The following is a 23,276-nucleotide window of genomic DNA, read 5'->3' as shown; positions in this document are numbered from 1 at the left end:
TAAAATAAAATAAAATAAAAATACAAACAAATAAGAAAACAAAGATGCATGTTTGTGAGAGAACTAGTGGGGCAAGACAAATAACAAGTATCCTTGAAGGCCAATGTTTTACATGTGTCACGAGACGTGTGCACAAGTACTAGAGGAACTCTGCCACTATGAACTGGGACAAGCTTTATCACCCTCCAGGAGCTCAATTTAAAGAGAGTTGAGATGGCAGCCTGAAAATGGGGAAAGGTAATGGACTCTGAAGTTAAATGAACCTGAATTTTGGCTCCATTCTTTTCTTTTCTTTTTTCTTTCTTCTTTTTTTTTTTTTTTTCCAGTCAGGGTTTTGCTCTGTCACCCAGGCTGTAGTGCAGTGGCACGAGCATGGCTCACTGCAACCTCAACCTCCTGGGCTCAAGCGGTCCTCCTGTCTTGGCCTCCCAAAGTGCTGAGATACAAGCATGAGCCACCTCACCTGGCCCATTCTTTTAACTATGTGGCCTTTGAAGGCATAATTACTCTTTCTGGGCCACAATCTCCTTACCAGTAAAATGGAGATAACACTCATCTCATACTGCTATGAGAACTAAGTAAAACAAATAAGGTAGGTTAAGTGTCCAGCCCAGAGTTTAGCACTTAGAAGATTCTCAATAAAAAGTGGCTGTAGTTTTTGAAGATTCTGGCCTACCATGGTTGGTCTGATTCTTAGTTTAATCTGTGAATCTGTGAATCGAGCGCCCTCTCGTGCTTTTGTGGTGAATTACACCTAACAGATCTCAGAGCTCTCTTCTTTCCCTTCGGTTCTCTGGAGAAGCTGAGAGGTGAAAGGCTGCAGGTTCTAAGAGAAGTGTGTGTCTCCGAGGGTTACTTTGGACCATTGTACGTGATGCTCAGGGCTTTAGGATTACTTGGGTCTATCCTGAGGCTCTGCTTGAGAGCTTAAGGCATATTCAGAGAGAAAAGGCAGACCTACAGCCATGTGGAATTGAAGCATCAAAACTGCTGCTGGCAAAATGGGAAGGGAGGTCCGAGATACTTCTGGTTATATAAACAGTTTCCGCAATTGCAATGTTTTGTTTTGTTCTGAGGGAATGAGTTATGAACCCATAAGACCAAAGAGAAACACAAAGTGAACTTACGATTTGAGGTTAAAACAACAACAAAACTCAGTGGAAGACTGAAGTAGGGGAATCTGGGGGAAGAAAGAAGCAAAAATACCAAGATAGCTCAACAGTTGGTCACATTCCAAAGGGCAAGAAATTGAGGAAACCAGGGTTCTATCTGGAATGCTGAGAAAACAGGTGCTAGAGCCCAGGAGATACCATCCTTCCGGGAGGACTTTAGAGTCCATTGTGTGGGCTCATTTGGAGCTGTAACAATAACTGGGGGTTGTTACGGTATTCACTCGGCTGCAGGGGCCAAGGTTGCTAAAATGTCCTCCTAAGCCTGGGATAGTTCCACAGACAATGGAGAATTGCATCACCCTCCTTGTGAACCTACTCCTGTAACCTAATCTTTAGTTTGTCCAACTGTAAAATGGGGCTAGCCCCATTCTCACAGAATTGTTATAAAAACCGCTTTTCCACAAATGGTATTTATTGTTGTTACTGCAGTTGTTAGCTATAATTACTTGCTATAGATATCTCAGGAAGCCCTTAAATTCCTCCACTGTAAACCACGGGCAACGATAGTCACCGACTGTAGTTTCTAGGAAGACCAGCCGATTCCAAGAAGGGTGCTCGGCGGGAGAACCTAATGCCGGAAGCCTATTCGCGAAAAACTCTTCCTTCCCGGACGCTAACGTCTGGCAAACCACATTGCCCGGCAGACCCCCGCAGCCTGGGGCCGGCGCTCAAGCCGTGCATTCTGGGATTGGTAGTTCCCAGGCCTCAGTGTCGGTCTGTGCCGCCCAGCTCCAGGAACTCGCCTTACCAGCTTGCCTCGCGGCCGGGGAGGGGGGGGTTCATCTCCGCGACCAGGAAACGGGAAAGATGGCGACCGCTCCGCGACGTTGAGGCCTCGCTGGGCGTTCAGACTCAGGGTGGTGAGTCCCGGACGGTGGAGGCGGTTCCCACGAGCTTACAGAGAGGGCTAGAGTCAGGGCACGGCGGTGGCCCCTGCCTCCTGGACGAGGCGGGAAAGAACGCCTCAGAGAAGGGGCATGAACCCAGGAAGCTCGGGCGGGCAGGAGTGAAGGGGCGCGGGCCCCAGGGGTAGTGTTGGCTCCTCCGGGCACAGGCCACGTCCCTGCACGATATTTTCCTCCCAGGACTCTGCCTATGGGCACAGCGCCTCTGATACCCCCAGTCTGACCTTATTCTTTCATGCTTAAAGTAGCCTTTGGTGCAGCCAAACTGGAACTCTAGCTTTTCTCTCGCAGTCAGTCCATGTTTTCCCGCCTCTGCGCTGCCCGTATTATTTCTTTTGCCGGGAATGACTTCTTTTCCGCGTCCTAAGTTACGTATCTTCAAATTCTACTTATACTTAAAGGCTCAAGCGTCACTTCCTCTACCAAGCCTTCCATATCACCTTTTACAAGTGAAAGGAAACGCCTTCGAACACCTGTATTACTACATCTGAGCCTTGATACTCTTCTTGGTATGTGTCTCATACCCCCTATTGTTCTTTTTTTCTTTTTGAGACGGAGTCTCGCTCTGTCGCCCAGGCTGGAGTGCAATGGCACGATCTCGGCTCACTGCAACCTCCGCCTCCCGGGTTCAAGCGATTCTCCTGTCTCAGCCTCCCGAGTAGCTGGGATTACAGGCGCACGCCGCCACGCCCGGCTAATTTTTTGTATTTTAGTAGAGATGGGGTTTCACTGTGTTCCCCAGGCTGGTCTCGAACTCCTGAGCTCAGGCAATCCACCTGCCTCGGCCTCTTAAAGTGTTAGTATTACATGCGTGAGCCACCGCGTCTGACCTCATAACCCTGTTGTTCTAAACACTTCCTGTGAACAGAATTTATTTTTGTAACTCACATAGCACCTAGCACTGTGCCTTGCGTTCAGTAGATGCTTGTTAAATACGTCATTGAATGAAAAAAAAGAATGTGCCCCTGCCCTGCAAGAACTGAGGACCTGAAGATCTGGAGGTTTGAGAGGAAGGCTGCTGGGAAGCATGGTCAGAGTCAGCCTGGTTATTTGGCCCTTGTGATAATAGAACCTGTAATAAAAGTTGCCTGTATTTACTGTCTTCTTCTCATTTTTCATTCTCTTCCAAACTCATTCCACTCAGGCTTCCATTCCCGCAGTGCCACTGAAACAGCTCTTGTCAAGGTCACCAATAATCTCCATTTTTCCAAATTCAGTGGTTACTTCCGTGTCCCTTATTCCCTCTCCACTTCGGTGGTACTTGACACAGTTGACCCCTCCTTCCTTGAAACACGTTTTTGGCTTCTTCGTTGCCATGCTTTTCTTTCTCTTTTCTCACTGGTTGCTATTTCTTTCCAGTCTTTTTCTCTGGTTCATCCCGTGGCTAACTCCTGTAAAAGTGTTCCAGAGCTCACTTCTGGAGCTTCTCTATTTTTTTCTTTCACTATGCTGCCTACTTAGGTAATATCATTTAGTGTCCCGTGGCTTTAAAAGCTATCTGTGTATTGGTGACTCAAGTTTTTGTCTAGAGACCCCCTCCCCTAAGTTCAGATTTGCATTTCTCTTTGCTTTCTGGGAATCTCCACAGGTATTCTCACACTCAACCTGGCCAAAATGAAGCGTTTGATTTCCTCTTAAATCTGTTCCTTCCCTGGTCTTCTCCAGTTTGTTTGCTATGGCACCACAAACTATTAGGTTGCTGAAACTATAAATTTAGGAGCTATCTTTGTGTCTGCTCTTTCAGTTTCTCCCTTCAGTAAGTCCTGTCAGCTTTGCCTCCAAAATATACTCTGACACTGCCTACTTCTTTCCATCTCCATCGCCACGTTCCTAGAACAAGCCACTGCCATCTCTTGCCTAGAGTACCATAATAGCACTCTCAGTGGTTGTGTTTTCACTTTGTCTCTCTACTATATATTTTCTTGCAAGTCACCAAAGTATTAGATTGCTTCCTGTTTAAAGCTCTTCTAAGATCCCCATGGCAGTTAAAATCCAAGTTAACTCTACTCTGACCTGTAATACATTTTCATTATCTGACTCCTGCCCAGCTCACTGAACTCATCTTGAATTAGTATTCCTCCTGCATCAGTGCTTCCCAGGGTCAAGAAGTCTTTCCACCTCAGCCTGGGCTCAGGTGATCCTCCCCAGGCAGGAGCAAAGGGGCATGGGCCCCATAGGTAGTACTGGCTCCTGGGGGCACAAGCCGTGTTCCTGGATGATATTTTCCTCCCAGGCCTCTGCCTATGAGCTCTTGAGCACTTTTGAGCTCAGGCATTCCACCCACCCTCAGCCTCCCAAAGTGCTAGGATTACAAGTGTGAACCACCACACCTGGCTGATTTTTTTTTTTTTTTTTTTTTCTTTCTCTCGAGGCAGAGGGTGTCTTGTTCTGTCACCCAGGCTGGAGTGCAGCGGCGCTATCTCGGCTCACAACAACCCGCACCTCCTGGGTTCAAGCAGTTCTGCCTCAGCCTTCCGAGTATCTGGGATTACAGACGCCCGACACCATGCCTGGCTAATTTTTGTATTTTTAGTAGAGATGGGGTTTCCACCCTGTTGGCCAGGCTGGTCTCGAACTCCTGACCTCATGATCTGCCTACCTCAGCCTCCCAAAGTGCTGGGATTACAGGTATGAGCCACTGTGCCTGGCCTCCGGCTGTTGTTGAACTGTTTATAAATGTAAAATTTTATTGTTCAAAATAGACGGGAAGTCTTGCTGTATTACCCTGGCAGGTCTCGAACTCCTGGGCTCAAGTGATCCTCCTGCCTTGGCCTCCCAAGGTGCTGGTACTACAGGCATGAGCCACCAGGCCTGGCCACACAAATATGTTTTTAACTAACAAACATGCAGTTGGGTTCACACCTGTAATACCAGCACTTTGGGAGGCTGAGGCAGAAGGATCCCTTGAGCCCAGGAGTTCAAGACTAGCCTGGGCAACAAATTGAGACCTTGTCTCTAATAAAAATTTTAAGAATTAGTTGGGGCTGGGCACGGTGGCTCATGCTTGTTATCCCAGCACTTTGGGCACTCAGGGCAGATCACTTGAGGTCAGGAGTTTGAGACCAGCCTGGCCAACATGGTGAAACCCCGCCTGTACTAAAAATACAAAAATTAGTCAGGCATGGTGGCACGCGCCTGTAATCCCAACTACTCAGGAGGCTGAGGCAGGAGAATCACTTGAACCTGGGAGGTGGAGGTTGCAGTGAGCCGAGATCATGCTGTTGCACTCCAGCCTGGGCGACAGAACAAGACTCCATCTCAAAAAAAAAAAAAAAATTAGTCAGGTGTGGTGGCATGCGTCTATAGTCCCAGCTACTTGGGAGGCTGAGGCAGGAGGATCGCTTGAGCCTGGGAAGTCAAGGCTGCAGTGTGACGTGATTGTGCCACTGCCCTCCATCCTGCGTGAGAGGGTGAGACCCCATCTCAACAACAACAACAACAACAACAAAACAAACCTGACAAACATGCTAAGCTAGTTCACATTTCTTGTATCTAACAAGAGTTTTTTAGCCTGATCTTTTCATGGCCCTCTTTCCCATCATTCAAGTCTCAGCTTAAATGTCAACTAAAACTTCTTCCCTGAGCCATCTATCTCTTGTTTATACCCCTACCCGTCATATCACTGTTTTATTTTCTTCATTAGCATTCATCACGATTTAAAATCCTTTCCGCTACACTAGAATTTAAGCTTTATGAAGTAGGAGACTTTGTTTTCTTTTTTTTTGTTTTGTTTTGTTTTTGAGATGGAGTCTCACTCTGTCACCCAGGCTGGAGTGCAGTGGCACGATCTCAGCTCACTGCAAGCTCTGCCTCCCGGGTTCACGCCATCCTCCTGCCTCAGCGTCCCGAGTAGCTGGGACTACAGGCGCCCGCCACCATGCCCGGCTAATTTTTTTGTATTTTTAGTGAGATGGGGTTTCACCCTGTTAGCCAGGATGGTCTCGATCTCCTGACCTCTTGATCCGCCCGCCTCAGCCTCCCAAAGTGCTCAGATTACAGGTGTGAGCCACCGCGCCCGGCATGAGACTTTGTTTTCTTTACTGCTTTGTCTCTGTTACCTACAACAATTTCTGGCACCTCGTAGGTGCTTGGTGAATATTTGTTGAAAGAATGAATGATATCCAGGATGCTGTACAGAGAAAATAGCCTTCCTTTGGGATTGTTTTCTTAGGGCTGTAAGTGTTCTTTTTTTTTTTTTGTGACAGGGTTTTGCCCTGTCACCCAGACTGGGGTGCAGTGGCACAATCTCGGCTTACTGCAGCCTTTGCTTCTCGGGCTCAAGCAGTCCTTCCACCTCAGCCTCCTGAGTAGCGTGTACCACCATGCCTGGTTAATTTTTTATATTTTTAGTAGAGATGGGTTTTTGCCATATTGCCCAGGTTGGTCTCGAACTCCTGGACAAGCGGTCCACCCACCTCAGCCTCCCAAAGTGCTGAGATTACAGGCATGAGCCACCACACCCAGTGAAGACATAGGTATTTCTTTCTTTTTTTTTTCTTTTTGAGACGGAGTCACGCTCTGCTGCCAGGCTGGAGTGCAGTGGTGTGATCTTGGCTCACTGCAACCTCTGCCTCCTGGGTTCAAGCGATTCTCCTGCGTCAGCCTCCTGAGTAGCTGGGACTACAGGCACGTGCCACCATGCCCGGCTAATTTTTGTATTTTTAGTAGAGATGGGGTGTCACCGTGTTGGCCAGGATGGTCTCAATCTCCTGACCTCGTGATCTGCCCGCTTTGGCCTCCAAAAGTGCTAGGATTACAGGCGTGAGCCACCATGCCCAGCCCAAAACATAGGTATTTCTGTGTGATATCCATGATGTACTGATACAGAACAGTCAGTCATTTCTCAGGTGATTGTGAGATAAAATGGGTTGTCTTCACCTTTTGAAAGTGCTTCTTGTTCATTTTTCTTTTCTTGTCTTTATACAATCTTTCTTAAGGATATATGGCAGGGAATGGCATGAGAAAGGGGACTTGTAAGCTAAAGCTTAAGGAACCATTGGAGCTGAACCATTTGGGGATAAAATAAGTTGCAAGAAATGTATCCCAAGTCTTTGGGATGATGATGAGGTGGTTGCAGATTCAGGCTTGCTGCAGTTTTAGCTCCTGGCTGAACTAGATTTCATAGTCCAAAGAATAGTTGACAGTGTGGGAGTGGTGTTCGGTGTCTCCCAGGTAGGAGGGAGACAGAAAAAATTCTGCTGAAACCTTTCACAAAACTGGGTTATACAGATGACCAAGGTTGTGAAAATCTGAATAGGGAATGTCAGTCAGGACTTCTGCAACCTCTAGTTTTGGGTATTTAAAATATATATCTTTGAAATAATTATAGTTTCACAGGAAGTTAAAAAATGTGTCTAGAGGTTCTGTGTACCCTTCACCAAGTTTTTCCCATTGCATAATTAGAGGTACATTTCTTTTAATCTGAGTAAAAATGTGTTTCTCCACTTAAATTCAGGTTTTCCTTGTGGTGCTGCTAATTATAATGTAATCCAGATCTCAAAGTTAAACTTTTTTCTCCATTGAGCTTTCTTTATGAGCTCAAGAAAATTTCTCTCTCTCAGATGTATGAGTGCTAACTGATCCTAGTGGGTTGGCAGACCTAATAAACTTCAAAGTAAGCAATATAGGATGTTTCTAGAAATAGTTGGTACACTGTTCATACACTAACACTTCTTTTAATACTCTTTTGTAGTCTAATTACAAAAATATGGTATATTCACTGTACGTATTTAGAAATGAATATATAAAAAGGAATCGGCCAGGCACTGTGGCTCACGCCTGTGATCTCAGCCTTTTAGAGGCTGAGGCAGGAGGATTGCTTGAGGTCAGGAATTTAAGACCAGCCTGGGCAACATAGTGAGACCCTGTCTCTGCAAAGAATAAATTAGCCAGGTGAGGCAGGAGGATGGCTTGAGTCCAGGAAGTTGAAGCTGCAGTGACCTATGATTGCACCACTGCACTCCAGCCTGGGTGACAGAGTGAGACTCTGAAAGGAATTACAGGGAGACAATATAGTGAGTAACGATGCCTGTGGAGGCAGACTGCCTGCAACTCTCCCACTACCTGTCTGCCCTCAGACAAGTTCCTTTATATACCTGAGCTTCAGCGTTCTCATCTGTACGGTAGACATACTAATACATCCACCTCATAGGGTTGTTTTGAGGGTAAGTGAATTATATATAAGCAGTTTAGAGCAGTGCCTAGTACATTGTAAGTACTCTTCCTACTTTATATACCTGAGCTTCAGCGTTCTCATCTGTACGGTAGACATACTAATACATCCACCTTATAGGGTTGTTTTGAGGGTAAGTGAATTATATATAAGCAGTTTAGAGCAGTGCCTAGTACATTGTAAGTACTCTTCCTACTCATTACAGATGGCAGGAGAGCTGGCTGACAAAAAGGACCGTGATGCATCACCTTCCAAGGAGGAAAGGAAGCGATCACGGACTCCTGACAGAGAGCGGGATAGAGACCGGGACCGGAAGTCTTCCCCATCTAAAGATAGAAAGCGGCATCGTTCAAGGGATAGACGTCGAGGAGGCAGCCGTTCTCGCTCTCGTTCCCGTTCCAAATCTGCAGAAAGGTAAAGTAACTTTGTATGTTATTACATGGGAAGGGAGAGTACGTTTCAGATTTCTTCCTTCTTGGTTCTTCTGATGCCTCCAGTATTAGGCATCTACTTTTTTTTTTTTTTTTTTTTTTTTTTGAGACAGAGTCTCGCTCTGTTACCCAGACTGGAGTGCAGTAGCGTGATCTCAGCTCACTGCAAGCTCCGCCTTGCAGGTTCATGCCATTCTCCTGCCTCTGCCTCCCAAGTGAGTAGCTGGGACTACAGGTGCCCGCCACCATGCCCAGCTAATTTTGTATTTTTAGTAGAGACGAGGTTTCACTGTGTTAGCCAGGATGGTCTCGATCTCCTGACCTCGTGATCCGCCTGCTTCAGCCTCCCAAAGTGCTGAGATTACAGGCGTGAGCCACCGCGCCCGGCCTTTTTTTTTTTTTTTAAAGATGGAGTTTCACTCTTGTTGCCCAGGCTGGAGTGCAATGGCACAATCTCGGCTCACTGCAACCTCCACCTCCCGGGTTCAAGCAATTCCCCTGCCTCAGCCTCCCGAATAGCTGGGATTACAGGCATGTGCCACCACACCTGGCTAATTTTGTATTTTTAGTAGAGTCGGGGTTTCTCCACATTGGTCAGGCTGATCTCGATCTCCTGACCTCAGGTGATCCACCCACCTCAGCCTCCCAAAGTGCTGGGATGACGGGCGTGAGCCACCACGCCCGGCTAGGCATCTACTTTTTGTACATTAATCTACTCCTAGCCCAGTTGGACCTGCAGGTGTTTTCAGTTTTCCTCAGTGACCCAACTCTTAAAAGTTGAGAGGGAGCCGGGTGTAGTGGTTCACGCCTGTAATCCCAGCACTTTGGGAGGCTGAGGCAGGTGGATCACGAGGTCAGGAGATCGAGACCATCCTGGCTAACACAGTGAAACCTGATCTCTACTAAAAATACAAAAAAAAAAAAAAAGTTGAGAAGGAACTTGTAAGGTAAAGGTCCAGGTTATCAAGGAAGGTTCATCTGTGGCTGGGCGCATGGCTCATACCTGTAATCCCAGCACTTTGGGAGGCCGAGGTGGGTGGATTAGTTGAGGTGAGGAGTTTGAGACCAGCCTGGCCAACAAGGCAAAACCCCGTCTCTACTAAAAATACAAAAATTAGCCGGGCATGGTGGTGCATGTCTGTAATCCCAGCTACTCGAGAGGCTGAGGCATGACAATTCCTTGAACCCGGGAGGCAGAGGCTGCAGTGAGCCGAGATCCCACCACTGCACTCCAACCTGGGCGAGAGAGTGAGACTCCATCTCAAAAAAATAAAAAAGGAGGGTTCATCTGTTCACATAGTCCGTGACCTGTCATTGCCATTAATATTTAACAGTACATCTCTGATCTATAAAAGCTTCTTAGAATTCCCTCGTTATTTCCGTGAGAGATACATTCTCTAATTTGTAAAACATTACTTTGGGACGAGAGTATAGGAACTTTCTCAGGGCTGCAGTGAAGCAAGATACTTTGGAAATACCAAGTGAATTCTTAAATTTGCGGTCTTCCAGAGAACGACGGCACAAAGAACGAGAACGAGATAAGGAGCGGGATCGGAATAAGAAGGACCGAGATCGAGACAAGGATGGGCACAGACGGGACAAGGACCGTAAACGATCCAGGTACATGAAGGAATGAGAGGGGGCTTTAGGGGAATGCTCCCATTTCTTCTCTGCACCTGAGTTGGCTTAGCTTCTTATGAAAGTAGATTTCTCGCCAGGCGTGGTGGCTCACGCCTGTAATCCCAGCACTTTGGGAGCCTGAGGCAGGCAGATCACGAGGTCAGGAGATCGAGACCATCCTGGCTAACATGGTGAAACCCTGTCTCTACTAAATATACAAAAAATTAGCCGGGCGTGGTGGTGGACGCCTGTAGTCCCAGCTACTCAGGAGGCTGAGGTAGGAGAATGGCGTGAACCTGGGAGGCGGAGCCTGCAGTGAGTCGAGATCACGCCACTGCACTCCAGCCTGGGCGACAGAGCAAGACTCTGTCTCAAAAAAAAGAAAGAAAGTAGATTTCTCTTAACAGATTCTGTTGGTAGTTATTACAGAGCTCTCTTTCTTATTTATTTTTATTTTATTTATTTTTTTGAGGCAGGGTCTCACTCTTTTGCCCAGCCTGGAGTGCAGTGGTGTGATCACAACTTGCTGCAGCCTTGACTTCCCCAGGCTTAGGTGATCCACCCACCTCAGCCTCCTGAGTAGCTGGACTACCGGCATCTGCCACCAGATTTTGGTTTTTTGGGGGGTGTTTTTGAGACGGAGTTTTTGTCCTGTTGCCCAGGCTGGAGTGCAATGGCACGATCTCGGCTCACTGCAACCTCTGCCTCTTGGGTTCAGGCAATTTTCCTGCCTCAGCCTCCTGAGTAGCTGGGAATACAGGCATGCGCCACCGTGCCTTGCTAATTTTTGTATTTTTAGTAGAGACAGGGTTTCTCCATGTTGGCCAGGCTGGTCTCAAACTCCTGACCTCAAGTGATCCACCCACCTCGGCCTCCCAAAGTGCTGGGATTACAGGCATCAGCCACCGCGCCCGGCCTCTTTTTTTTTTTTTTTTGAGATGGAATCTCTCTTTGTCACCCAGGCTGAGTGCAGTGACATGATCTTACTGCAACTTCCACCTCCTAGGTTCAAGTGATTCTGCTGCTTCAGCCCCCCAAGTAGCAGGGATTACAGGCGCGAGCCACCACACCTGGCTAATTTTTGTATTTTTAGTAGAGACAGCCATTTCGCCTGTTGGCCAGGCTGGTCTCGAACTCCTGACCTTAGGTGAACCGGCCACCTCGGCCTCTCAAAGTGCTGGGATTACAGGTGTGAGCCATTGTGCCTGGCCTGTGTACAAAGTTCTTATCAGGCCCTGAAAGTATAGGTTAGAATTCAAGGCAGAGGACAGAATGCTCCTAACAGAAACTCAGTGGGGTTGTTTGAATTATCTTGTAGATTAAGCTTAGAGCAGGTATGGGGAAAGGATTGTTGGGCTCGATGGGAATGAAAAATGATGAGGGAATATAGATAGCAGTATCTTCTTGGCTTGTGGTGGTGGCCATGTAGGCTAAATTCATTGTATATTAAAGAGTTAAGGAGGGCCAGGCGCTGTGGCTCACACCTGTAATCCTAGCACTTTGGGTGGCCGAGGTGGATGTATCACCTGAGGTCAAGAGTTCGAGACCAGCCTGGCCAACATGGTGAAACCCCGTCTCTACTAAAAATATAAAAATTAGCCAGCGGCGGCAGTACTTGCCTGTAGTCCCAGCTACTCAGGAGGCTGAGGCAGGAGAATTGCTTGAACCCAGGAGGCGGAGATTGCAGTGAGCTGAGATCACACCATTGCACTCCAGCATGGGCGACAGAGTGAGACTGCGTCTCAAAAAAAAAAAAAAAAATTTCCTCTAAACAACCACGCCTGGCTAATTTTTGTGTATGTAGTAGAGACAGGGTTTTGCCATGTTGGCCAGGCTGGTCTTGAACTCCTGACCTCAGGTAACCCACCTGTCTTAGCCTCCCAAAGTGCTGGGATTACAGGCATGAGACACCGTGCCTGGCCTAGGGGAAATATTTTTGGCATCAGTAGTAAAGTCCCACTTCCCAAAAGAGATTAGTCTCAAAAGGAGATTTGGGTAGAAAGGGGCCAAGACAGGGCCATAATTAGGTTTCAGAGCTGGCAGAATGACCATGCCTGCTAAGAGTTTCAAGACATGATAGATGACCATGGGCCAGTCTTGTTGAGTCATGGGGAAACTTCCATTCTCTTTTTGGGGCTCTACTTGAACCTCATCCAGGCACTGAAGTAAGAGTGATGTGGACCTTTCTTGTTCCTTTTCCTCAAAGCTTATCTCCTGGTCGAGGAAAAGACTTTAAATCTCGGAAGGACAGAGACTCTAAGAAGGATGAAGAGGATGAACATGGTGATAAGAAGCCTAAGGTAAATGAGAGGAAGGATATTTTTCATCTTCAACTCGTGAGTTGCTTTGTTGATCTTTAAAGGGAGAGAGCCTTTATAGACTAAAGTTCTGTGTTTTATCTTCAGGCCCAGCCATTATCCCTGGAGGAGCTTCTGGCCAAGAAAAAGGCTGAAGAAGAAGCTGAGGCTAAGGTAAGTACTTGGGGGTCTTCATTCATCTGCTCAGGCTGCCATAACACAATACCACAGACTGGGTGACTTCAACAACAGAAATTAATTTTCTCACGGTTCTGGAGGCTGGAAGTCTGAGAGCGGAGTGTCAGCAGGGTTGTTTCTTCTGAGGCCTCTCTCCTTGGCTTATAAGGCTGTCTTCTTCCTCAGCTCTTCACTTGGTCCTCCCTCTGTACACATGTACCCCTTGTGTTGGATTAGGGCTCACCCTAAAAGGCCCCCCCCTCCTTTTTTTTTTTTTTTTTTTTTTTTTTTTTTTTTTTTTTTTTTTTTGGAGACAGAGTCTCACTCTGTTGCCCAGGATGGAGTACAGTGGCATGATATCGGCTCACTTCAACCTCCACCTCCCAGGCTGAAGCAATCCTCCCACCTCAGCCTCCCAAGCATCTGGGACTACAGGTGCGTGCCACAACGTCCAGCTAATTTTTGTGTTTTTTGTAGAGTCCAGATTTCACCACATTGTCCAGGCTGGTGTCGAACCCCGGGCTCAAGTGATCTGCCCTCCTTGGCCTCACAAAGTGCTGGGATTACAGGCGTGAGCCACTGTGCCCAGCCTAATGGGCTCATTTTAACTTAATCACCTCTTTACATGCCCTGTCTCCACATATAGTCAAATTCTGAGGTACTAGGGGTTAGGGCTTCCACATAGGAATTTTGAACTGGATACAGTGGCTCACACCTGTAATCCCAATACTTTGGAAGGCCAAGATGGGAGGATCACTTGAGCCAGGGATTTTTAGACCAGCTGGGCAACACGGTGAAAACCCATCTCTATAAAATTTAAAAAATTAGCCATCTGTGGTAGCATGCGCCTGTAGTCCCAGCTACTCAGGAGGCTGAGGCAAGGATATTGCTTGAGCCCAGGAGGTTGAAGCTGCAGTGAGCCATGATGACACCACTGTACTGCAGCTTGGGCAACGGAGCGAGAGTCTGTCTCAAAAAATATATATAACACATACATTGTTTGTTTGTTTGTTTGTTTGAGATGGAGTCTCGCCCCATTGCCCAGGCTGGAGTGCAGTGGCATGATCTCGGCTCACTGCAACCTCTGTCTCCCAGGTTCAAGCAATTCTCCTGCCTCAGCCTCCTGAGTAGCTGGGATTACAGGCACACGCCACCATGCCTGGCTAATTTTTTGTATTTTTTTAGTAGAGATAGGGTTTCACTGTGCTGGCCAGGCTTATCTCGAACTCCTGACCTCGTGATCCACCCATCTCGGCCTCCCAAAGTGCTGGGATTACAGGCACAAGCCACCACACCCGGCCACATTTTTTTTTTAAGAGATAAGGTCTTGCTCTTTTGCCCAGGCTGAAGTACAGTGGTGCTGTCACGGCTCACTGTAACCTCAAACTCCTGGGCTCATATGATTTTCCTGCCTCAGCCTCCCGAGTAGCTGGGACTATATGCACATGTCATCATGTCTGGCTGAGTTTTTTTATTTTTGTAGAAACAAGGTCTGCTATGTTGCCCAGGCTGGTCTTGAACTCATGGCCTCAAGCAGTCCTCCCATCTAGGTCTCCTAAAACACTGGGATTACAGGCATGTGCCACCACGTCCAGCCTGAAAAAACATATGAATTCTGTAGGGGACATAGTTCAGTCCATAACCGAGTCCAAGGCCTATTTATGTTTTCCTCAACAGGCTTAATGCCTGAGCAAATACTTCTGGGTTCCCTGCCATCTCCCCATCAATGATGTGATTGTACCCTGCTCCCAGATCCTTTTTTGACAGTTCCAATCTCTTTTGTAGCCCAAGTTCCTCTCCAAAGCAGAACGAGAGGCTGAAGCTCTAAAGCGACGGCAGCAGGAGGTGGAAGAGCGGCAGAGGATGCTTGAAGAAGAGAGGAAGAAAAGGAAACAGTTCCAAGACTTGGGCAGGAAGATGTTGGGTTCGTTTTTCTACCCCGTGTAGCCCCTAGATGGAAGAGGAAAGAGTGGGATGAGATACAGTGTCTCTTAGGAGAGATAGAAACCTGTTCACTCTGGAGTTTGGAAAAGGGAAAGATGGTGGGAGTTTATGAGAAAACATTTTTCTGTTAGATCTCCATTTACCCCATATCATGAGTCTACCCCTTTTTTCTTCATTTGGTGTTCCTCGTCTGGATTCCCTCCATTCTCTCTCCTCTTTTCTTCCATGAGCTCTTCTGCAGCTTTGCTTTCTTTGGTCTGCAGAAGATCCTCAGGAACGGGAACGTCGGGAACGCAGGGAGAGGATGGAACGGGAGACCAATGGAAATGAGGATGAGGAAGGGCGGCAGAAGATCCGGGAAGAGAAGGATAAGAGCAAGGAACTGCATGCCATTAAGGTGCAGGCCTTGGCTCCATCTTCACTTCTCTCCCACACAAAAATGAGGTTTAGTTATTTGGCCGTTGTGATCTCTGCATGTGAGAATTGGGCCTCAAAGCTCATGTGCTTTGTGTTCTGTCCTTGGGCAGGAGCGTTATCTGGGTGGCATCAAAAAGCGGCGCCGAACGAGACATCTTAATGACCGAAAATTTGTTTTTGAGTGGGATGCATCTGAGGACACATCCATTGACTACAACCCCCTGTGAGTGGCTTCAGGCCTGAGTTCTAGGTCTTTTCCACTAGGCAGTCCTAGGGAGCTGATGACTACAGAGGTGGAGAAAGTAAGATAAGCTGGGATGGAAAATTGGTAGACTGGTAGTCAGCCAGCCCTCTGGTGGAAGAAAGACCCTGTCCAGAAAGAACTGTTTCATACTAGTAGTCTGCCCTTCCCTTCTACTGCCGTAACAGCTCCTTCTTTTTTCTTTTCCTCTATCTCAATCCCAGGTACAAAGAACGGCACCAGGTGCAGTTATTAGGGCGAGGCTTCATTGCAGGCATTGACCTCAAGCAGCAGAAACGAGAGCAGTCACGTTTCTATGGAGACCTAATGGAGAAGAGGCGAACCCTGGAAGAAAAGGAGCAGGAGGAGTGAGTGATCAAGGCTAGGGTGGCTGGACAGAGCCCAGAGGCTCTACAGAAAGGAGTTGGAGGGCACTGATTCTACTTACTCCTCACACTCTGCTCCAGGGCAAGACTCCGCAAACTTCGTAAGAAGGAAGCCAAGCAGCGCTGGGATGATCGTCATTGGTCTCAGAAAAAGTTAGATGAGATGACGGACAGGGACTGGCGGATCTTCCGTGAGGACTACAGCATCACCACCAAAGGTGGCAAGATCCCCAATCCCATCCGATCCTGGAAAGACTCTTCTCTGCCCCCACACATCTTGGAGGTCATTGATAAGTGTGGCTACAAGGTAAGGAGGGATAGATTGGCCCAAGAGATCTGACATGTTCCTACACTAGTTTGGGAATAGAGAACTTTGTTCCTTGACTATTTGGAACCATCGCTGCTAGTGGGCACCAATGTGACCTTTTCCGTCACTTTCTGGTAGAAGTGTTGGCTTTTAGTGATTAGGTTTCTTCTTGGGGTCCCTATTTCTGTGAACTGTACTTGGCATCCTTCCATTGTGCTAGCAGATGTGCCTATTACTATCAGTGGTTGCCCAGGTGGTATAACTCTCCCTGTACCTATTACTCTTTCTTGGGGTCACTGCAGGAACCAACACCTATCCAGCGTCAGGCAATTCCCATTGGGCTACAGAATCGTGATATCATTGGTGTGGCTGAGACTGGCAGTGGCAAGACAGCAGCCTTCCTCATCCCACTGCTGGTCTGGATCACCACACTTCCCAAAATTGACAGGTGAGGTCAGCTAGCACCAGCTGGAGTGGGTTTGTCTGGGTAGGAAAGGTGAAAGTGGCAAATGAATGTTTGATTTTTGTTTTACGTCTATAATCAGAAGCTTTCTTCTTTATTCTTGGTTGGATATTAGGGAATAATTGGATCATGATATCAAAGAAGTATATGTTGCTGGCAAAGACCTGGAGAACTTTGCTGACCTGGAGAACTTTGCTATCCTGGAGTCTCTGTTTATTTTATTTTATTTTATTTTATTTTATTTATTTTTTTGAGGCAGAGTCTCTGTCACCCAAGCTAGAGTGCAGTGGTACGATCTCGGCTCATTTCAACTTTTGCCTCCCAGGTTCAGGTGATTCTCCTGCCTCATCCTCCTGAGTAGCTGGGGATTACAGGCATGTGCCACCACATCCAGCTAATTTTTGTTTTTTTGTTTTGTTTTGTTTTTTGAGACGGGAGTTTCGCTCTTGTTGCCCGGGCTGGAGTGCAGTGGCGCAATCTCGGCTCACTGCAACCTCCTCCCAGGTTCAAGTGATTCTCCTCCCTCAGCCTCACAAGTAGCTGGGATTATAGGCGCCCGTCACCACACCCGGCTAATTTTTTTGTATTTTTAGTAGAGACGGGGTCTCCATGTTGGTCAGGCTGGTCTCTAACTCCTGACCTCAAGTGATCTGCCTGCCTCAGCCTCCCAAAGTGTTGGAATTACAGGCGTGAGCCAGTGTGCCTGTCCTTAATTTTTATATTTTTAGTAGAGATGAGGTTTCACCATGTTGGCCAGGCTGGTCTCAAACTCCCGATCTCAAGTGATCTGCCTGCCTTGGCCTCCCAAAGTGCTGGGATTACAGGCGCGAACCACTGCACCTGGCTGAATCTCTGATTTTTATTTATTTATTATTTATTTATTTATTTATTTTTTGAGATGGAGTCTCGCTCTGTTGCCTAGGCTGGAGTGCAGTGGTGTGATCTTGGCTTACAGCAACCGTTGCCTCCCAGGCTCAGATCCTCCCACCTCAGCCTCCCAAGTAGCTGGGATTACAGGTGTGTTCGAACATGGCCAGCTAATTTTTGTATTTTTTGTAGAAACAGGGTTTCACCATGTTGCCTAGACTGGTCTCAAACTCCTGGGCTCAAGTGATTCACCCATCTCAGCCTCCCAAAGTGCTGGAATTATAGGCTTGTGCCACCTTGCCTGGCTTCTGGACTTTTTTTTTTTTTTTTTTTTTTTTTTGAGACAGAGTGTCTCTGTCACCCAGGCTGGAGTGCAGTGGCATGATCTCAGCTCACTGCAACCTCCGTCTCCTGGGTTCAAGCGATTCTCCTGCCTCAGCCTCCCGAGTAGCTGGTATTACAGGTGCCGGCCACCACGCCTGGCTAGTTTTTGTATTTTTATTAGAGGCAGGGTTTCACCATGTTGGCCAGGCTGGTCTCAAACTCCTGACCTCAGGTGATCTGCCTGCCTCGTCCTCCCAAAGTTCTGGGATTACAGACATGAGCCACCATGCCCAGCCTCAGCCTCTGATTTTTAAGTGAGATCATTGCATTCTTTTCTCATCATCCTCCCCATTCCCATCGCTCCCCGTAAGAGTGACTTTGTCTTGCTCTGGCTTGTGGTTGGATAAGAACCAAAGCTCACGAAACTGTGGGACGCCCCATTTACCACAGGATCGAAGAGTCAGACCAAGGCCCTTATGCCATCATCCTGGCTCCCACCCGTGAGTTGGCTCAACAGATTGAGGAAGAGACCATCAAATTTGGGAAGCCGCTAGGTATCCGCACTGTGGCTGTCATTGGTGGCATCTCCAGAGAAGACCAGGGCTTCAGGCTGCGCATGGGTTGTGAGGTTTGTTTTTCTATCTAGCAGCCAGCGTGCTGTCTGGGAAGGCTATCTTGGGGCTTTGTTTCTAGTTTCTGGAATATATGTGCAGTAGTATGAAGAAAGGAGCTGGTTTATATATATGTGCTATTTATTGAGAACTTATGCACCAGGGTTTATATCACAAATAGTATATATCATATATATTAGCTCATTAATACTCACAATAATGTATGAGAGTGGTATTTCCTTGTTATAGATCAAGCTGAGGTTCAGGTTAATAACTGTCTGAAGTCACAAACAGCTGGCAGTGAGCAGAGCTGAGATTCATATCCATAGCCTGTGCTTTTAGTTACTCTTTACTCTGCCAGACCAAATCTTTGACTTTGTGCATTGCCTTCATCTCAGGAAAGTGGAGGAGAGCTTTTTATGAGAAGTCTGCTGTAGAAATTTAGTCTTTTTACAATTTTTAAAAAAAATTTAGTCTTTATACAACCCCCGTCATAGTATCCCTTAGTCTCTCCCATCTAAGAAATTCCTTCTTCAGGATCTGAAATGATTTGCCAAAAAAAAAGTTTCTACTGATTTTGCCTCCTCTGTCTAATCCCTGCACCTTACTCAGAGACCTCATTCATTCCTGAGAAAATCCAGGCAACAAGTGATTTTATGCCAGTTTGCAGGAGCCTTTACTGCTAAACATAACCAGAGGTTGAGGTCCAAGTTCCTCAGCATTGGAGGTCTGTCACCCAAGTGGGTGGATAATTCACAGGAAAGAAAAGAAGGGGCACCTGCTGGGCTATAAATGATTATACTGTACTCCTCAGATTGTGATTGCTACCCCTGGGCGTTTGATTGATGTGCTGGAGAACCGCTACCTGGTGCTGAGCCGCTGTACCTATGTGGTTCTGGATGAGGCAGATAGGATGATTGACATGGGCTTTGAGCCAGATGTCCAGAAGATTCTGGAGCACATGCCTGTCAGCAACCAGAAGCCAGACACGGATGAGGCTGAGGACCCTGAGAAGATGCTGGCCAACTTTGAGTCGGGAAAACATAAGTACCGCCAAGTAAGGCTGCTTCCCTGGGCTGGGAAAAGTTGGACAGGCCAAGGTGGGTGGATCACTTGAGCTCAGGAGTTTGAGACCAGCCTGGGCAACATGGCGAAACTCCATCTCTACAAAAATTACAAAAATTAGCTGGGCATTGGTGGTGCACACCTGTGGTCCCAGCCACTCAGGAGGCTGAGGTGGGAGGACCTCTTAAGCCTGGGAGGCAGTGGTTGCAGTGAGCTGAGGTGGTGCCGCTACTCCATTCCATCCTAGGCAACAGAGTGAGGCCCTATCTCAAAAAAAAAAGAAAAGAAAAGTTGTACAAGTTTGCCAACCTCCTGTTGGGCCTTTCTTGCCTTAGGTGGACTCAGAGTACATGTTTCTAGAATGAAGTGTGCCTAGGTACAGTCCTCTGACAGTCCTAAGGGTGGAGCCATTTAGCTTAGCCCTGGAAAAACGATTCCAAAGACTCATGCTGCTACCAGGACCACAGGTGCTAGCAAATGCTCTCAGTCCTTCCTGTCATCATAAGATGGAAAGTGCCTTGATGAACAGGTACTCGGGAAGGATGGGAATTCAGAGGACACTATTTTCTAAGGTGGTGGCTATCAAAGCCTATACTGTGGCACATTTTAGATTCTTTAGTCTGGGCTGACCTGCCTTCGGTGACAGTGGGATATATGATTATTCCTGCCTGGGTGCAGGGCTGAGCCTCCTGTTTTCGTAGACAGTCATGTTCACGGCCACCATGCCCCCAGCGGTGGAGCGTCTGGCCAGGAGTTATCTTCGGCGACCTGCTGTGGTGTACATTGGCTCTGCAGGCAAGCCCCATGAGCGTGTGGAACAGAAGGTCTTTCTCATGTCAGAGTCAGAAAAGAGGTATGAGGGCAGCTGAGCCAGGGGAAACAGGATGGGGAATGAAATGGCTCTGAGAACTTTTTTAGTGCAAGTGCAGGGCAGGGCAATTGCTCTGCTGTGTTGAAGAGCTGCTGTTTTCTTGGGCAGAATGTCATGGGCATTGAAGACCCTGAAAGTAGTGTTCATAGATGAGGGTTGGGCATTTCACTTGGAGTGGGAGGTATTATGCATCTTGTTTTTCTCCTCTTCCCTCCAGGAAGAAGCTGCTGGCAATCTTGGAGCAAGGCTTTGACCCACCCATCATTATTTTTGTCAACCAGAAGAAGGGCTGCGACGTGTTGGCCAAATCCCTGGAGAAGATGGGGGTGTGTCTGTCAGGGGAGAACAAAGTCTGGCCTCTGTGGCACTGCTTTCTGAATCTAGCAGGGCCCCCTAGGCTCTTCCTTTTGATTCTCACCCTTTCTTTAACCTGTCCAGCAATCAACAAGTTAGGACCAGGGTGAAGGGTGGTTTGAGGGAATAAAGAGAATGGAGTCAATTGCTGGGACTCCCTGTCTGCTGCAGTAATGCCAGCCAAAGCTGCCTTGGGTCTTCATCCTGGTGAGGTGGAGCCAGGGAAAGGTTTGAGACCCATATCCTGGCAGAGTCTGAGGATGTAGAAAAGAGTAGGTGAAAACTGTGCTTAGGTATGTTGAGGAGATGTGGTGATATGGTCAGAAGGGAGCTGATAATCAGTGTCCTTTACTCCTGTTACTTGTGCTTGAGGGGAAGGGTGTGTCCCTGCCACTCAGCTCTTCAACTTCCTTAAACTTCTTGATCCCTGCTTTCTACCCTGATCTTGCCCCTAATTCTCTTTGAGGACTTCTCATCTGTCTGGCTCCACCGCTCTCCCAGCTGTTTTGCCTTTGACCTTACTCTGTGTGTCCCTGCAACACCACACCTTTTTCTCTCGTCCCTCTCTTCAGCTCACTTGTTCTCTCCTTCCTTTCACTGTGGTCATTCTTTCTCTTGTTTCCTTTCCTTTCTCCTATTCTGCTGCTGTCTCCAACCCTCCCTTCATCTCTGTCCCATTCCTCTGAACTCCTGTGTCTCTCCTTGATCGCATTGCTCACTCTTCACTTCACCATTCTTCCAACAGTACAATGCTTGCACACTGCACGGTGGAAAAGGCCAGGAGCAGCGAGAGTTTGCATTGTCCAACCTCAAGGCTGGGGCCAAGGATATTTTGGTGGCTACAGATGTGGCTGGTCGTGGTATTGACATCCAAGATGTGTCTATGGTTGTCAACTATGATATGGCCAAAAATATTGAAGGTAAGTTCCAGGGAAAGCAGCTTCAATCCAGGGTGAAGTCAGATTCCTTATGGTGTTCCACTCGAAGTCAGGGTGCTGTCTATGGAAGGCTGTTACTGCCTCCCTCAGCTCCAAGTCTGGGATTGCTTGCTCCCATGAGAAGCACTCCTGTCCTTTATCTTACCTGGGTTTGTTGTCCCAGCAGCTGGGATGACACTTGTGTCCTCAGGAGTGTGAAGAATGAAGCTAGGCAGCTGTGGGTCTTAGTGTGGTAGGGACCACAGTCAGTAGGAGGACAGGGAAGATGAGCACCTGGAGAGGGCACTGTGGGCGCCTCAGGTTCAGGCAGCACGTGCTGTATTCCTGCCTTTGGAGATGGGGTGGGAAGGATGCCTCTAGAAGTGGAGGCATCAGACACGGCTCCCCAGGGCATCTGGGCTATGCTGAGTGACGTTCTTCCCATTCCCCAGATTACATCCACCGCATTGGCCGCACGGGACGAGCAGGCAAGAGTGGGGTGGCCATCACCTTCCTCACAAAAGAGGACTCTGCTGTGTTCTACGAGCTGAAGCAAGCCATCCTGGAAAGCCCAGTGTCTTCCTGTCCCCCTGAACTAGCCAACCACCCAGATGCCCAGCATAAGCCAGGCACCATCCTCACCAAGAAGCGCCGGGAAGAGACCATCTTTGCCTGACACAGCACTCTTCCTGTGGGCTGAGGGCATCTCCGAAGCTGCCTGATGCCTGTTCTTCAGAACCCTCACATCCCTCTTTCCAGGTCCTCACTCTTGGGATATGGGGGCTTAGGAAAACAATCCAACTCCCTAGCCCAGACTCTCAGGTCAGGAGGCCTGCGTGTGGGGCTGCAAAAGGAGAGGACGACGCTGTTGGAAGCAGGGAGAGCAAATTACCACAGCTTTTTGGCCCAGTTCTGCCCTTCTTTGCTTTGGGATTGCACTAGGCCATCAGCTCATGCCAGGCTATGGGGGCAGCCAGTTGGCATTGCTCCCCAGACTGAACAGAAACCTGGCTGCCTGATGGGACCTCCTGTGGCACAGACTTGACTGTGTAACTGTATAAACTGCAGCAGCATCATTGCCCTAGATGCCCCAGGAGACCTGGCACCATGAGGATTACGGACAGTGGAATCTTACTGTCATCTGGACAGCTGTTTTCCTGTTTGGATGGTAAAGAAAGTCGAGAGTCTTTAGATCTGTGCACAGCCCTGCACCAAGGGGTGCTGTATGTTCTAGGCATCCCCTCCCCCAGGGGATTTTCTAAGTAGATGGGGGGACAGGGTGAACTGGCTGTGTCCATCTTTGTCACTGAGTGAAATCTCTGTTTTCTATTCTCTGAGAAGATAAGTTTGTATGTTCTGAGAATAAATACATGAATATTAAGGCTGTTAGATCTAGTTCTAGTTAAATTTCCCAGCTTCTCCCTGGCAGGAGGGACACCACTGGGTGCAGGGTGGGTTGGCTTGGAAAATGAGAGACAGCCACATTAAGAGAAGAGTAGAGGGGTCTCTGCTGATAGTCTTGAGTCCATAGGTGGACTTGAGGGGAGATGCAGAAGCCACACAGGAATGTAATGCATCTTCTGCCCCTGCTGTAGCCTCGCGTAATGTGTGGCCCTGGCCTGGACACCCTCTAGGGAGCTTTAGGCAAAGGTGAGAAGGGAAAGCAGTTGTGAAATTTTGGCAGGTGAGGCAGTTGGAACCACTCTGCCGCTGTGTGCCCAACGCCTGGTCTCAG

At 47.9% G+C, this 23,276-nt stretch overlaps 1 protein-coding gene across 2 annotated transcripts; it reads left to right on the top strand.

The window, feature by feature from the left end:
- Window positions 1-1,942: 1,942 nt before the first annotated feature.
- On the top strand, window positions 1,943-22,930 carry DDX23 (DEAD-box helicase 23). Of its 2 annotated transcripts, XM_054526338.2 has the most exons (18): window positions 1,943-2,032; window positions 4,453-4,705; window positions 8,455-8,663; window positions 10,190-10,300; window positions 12,507-12,600; window positions 12,706-12,771; window positions 14,560-14,698; window positions 14,982-15,115; window positions 15,246-15,358; window positions 15,601-15,744; window positions 15,844-16,069; window positions 16,372-16,517; window positions 18,174-18,351; window positions 19,149-19,391; window positions 20,101-20,252; window positions 20,488-20,596; window positions 21,370-21,544; window positions 21,994-22,930. In XM_054526338.2, the coding sequence occupies exons 2-18, from the start codon at window positions 4,616-4,618 to the stop codon at window positions 22,215-22,217; spliced, it is 2,553 nt and encodes an 850-aa protein (XP_054382313.1). In that variant the 5' UTR covers window positions 1,943-2,032; window positions 4,453-4,615; the 3' UTR covers window positions 22,218-22,930.
- The last annotated feature ends 346 nt before the right edge of the window (window positions 22,931-23,276 follow it).

Source organism: Pongo abelii, chromosome 10 (genome assembly GCF_028885655.2).
Source record: "Pongo abelii isolate AG06213 chromosome 10, NHGRI_mPonAbe1-v2.0_pri, whole genome shotgun sequence".
Lineage (NCBI taxonomy): Eukaryota > Metazoa > Chordata > Mammalia > Primates > Hominidae > Pongo > Pongo abelii.
Note: the sequence above shows the minus strand (reverse complement) of the source record. Positions and strands in the feature narration are given on the sequence as shown.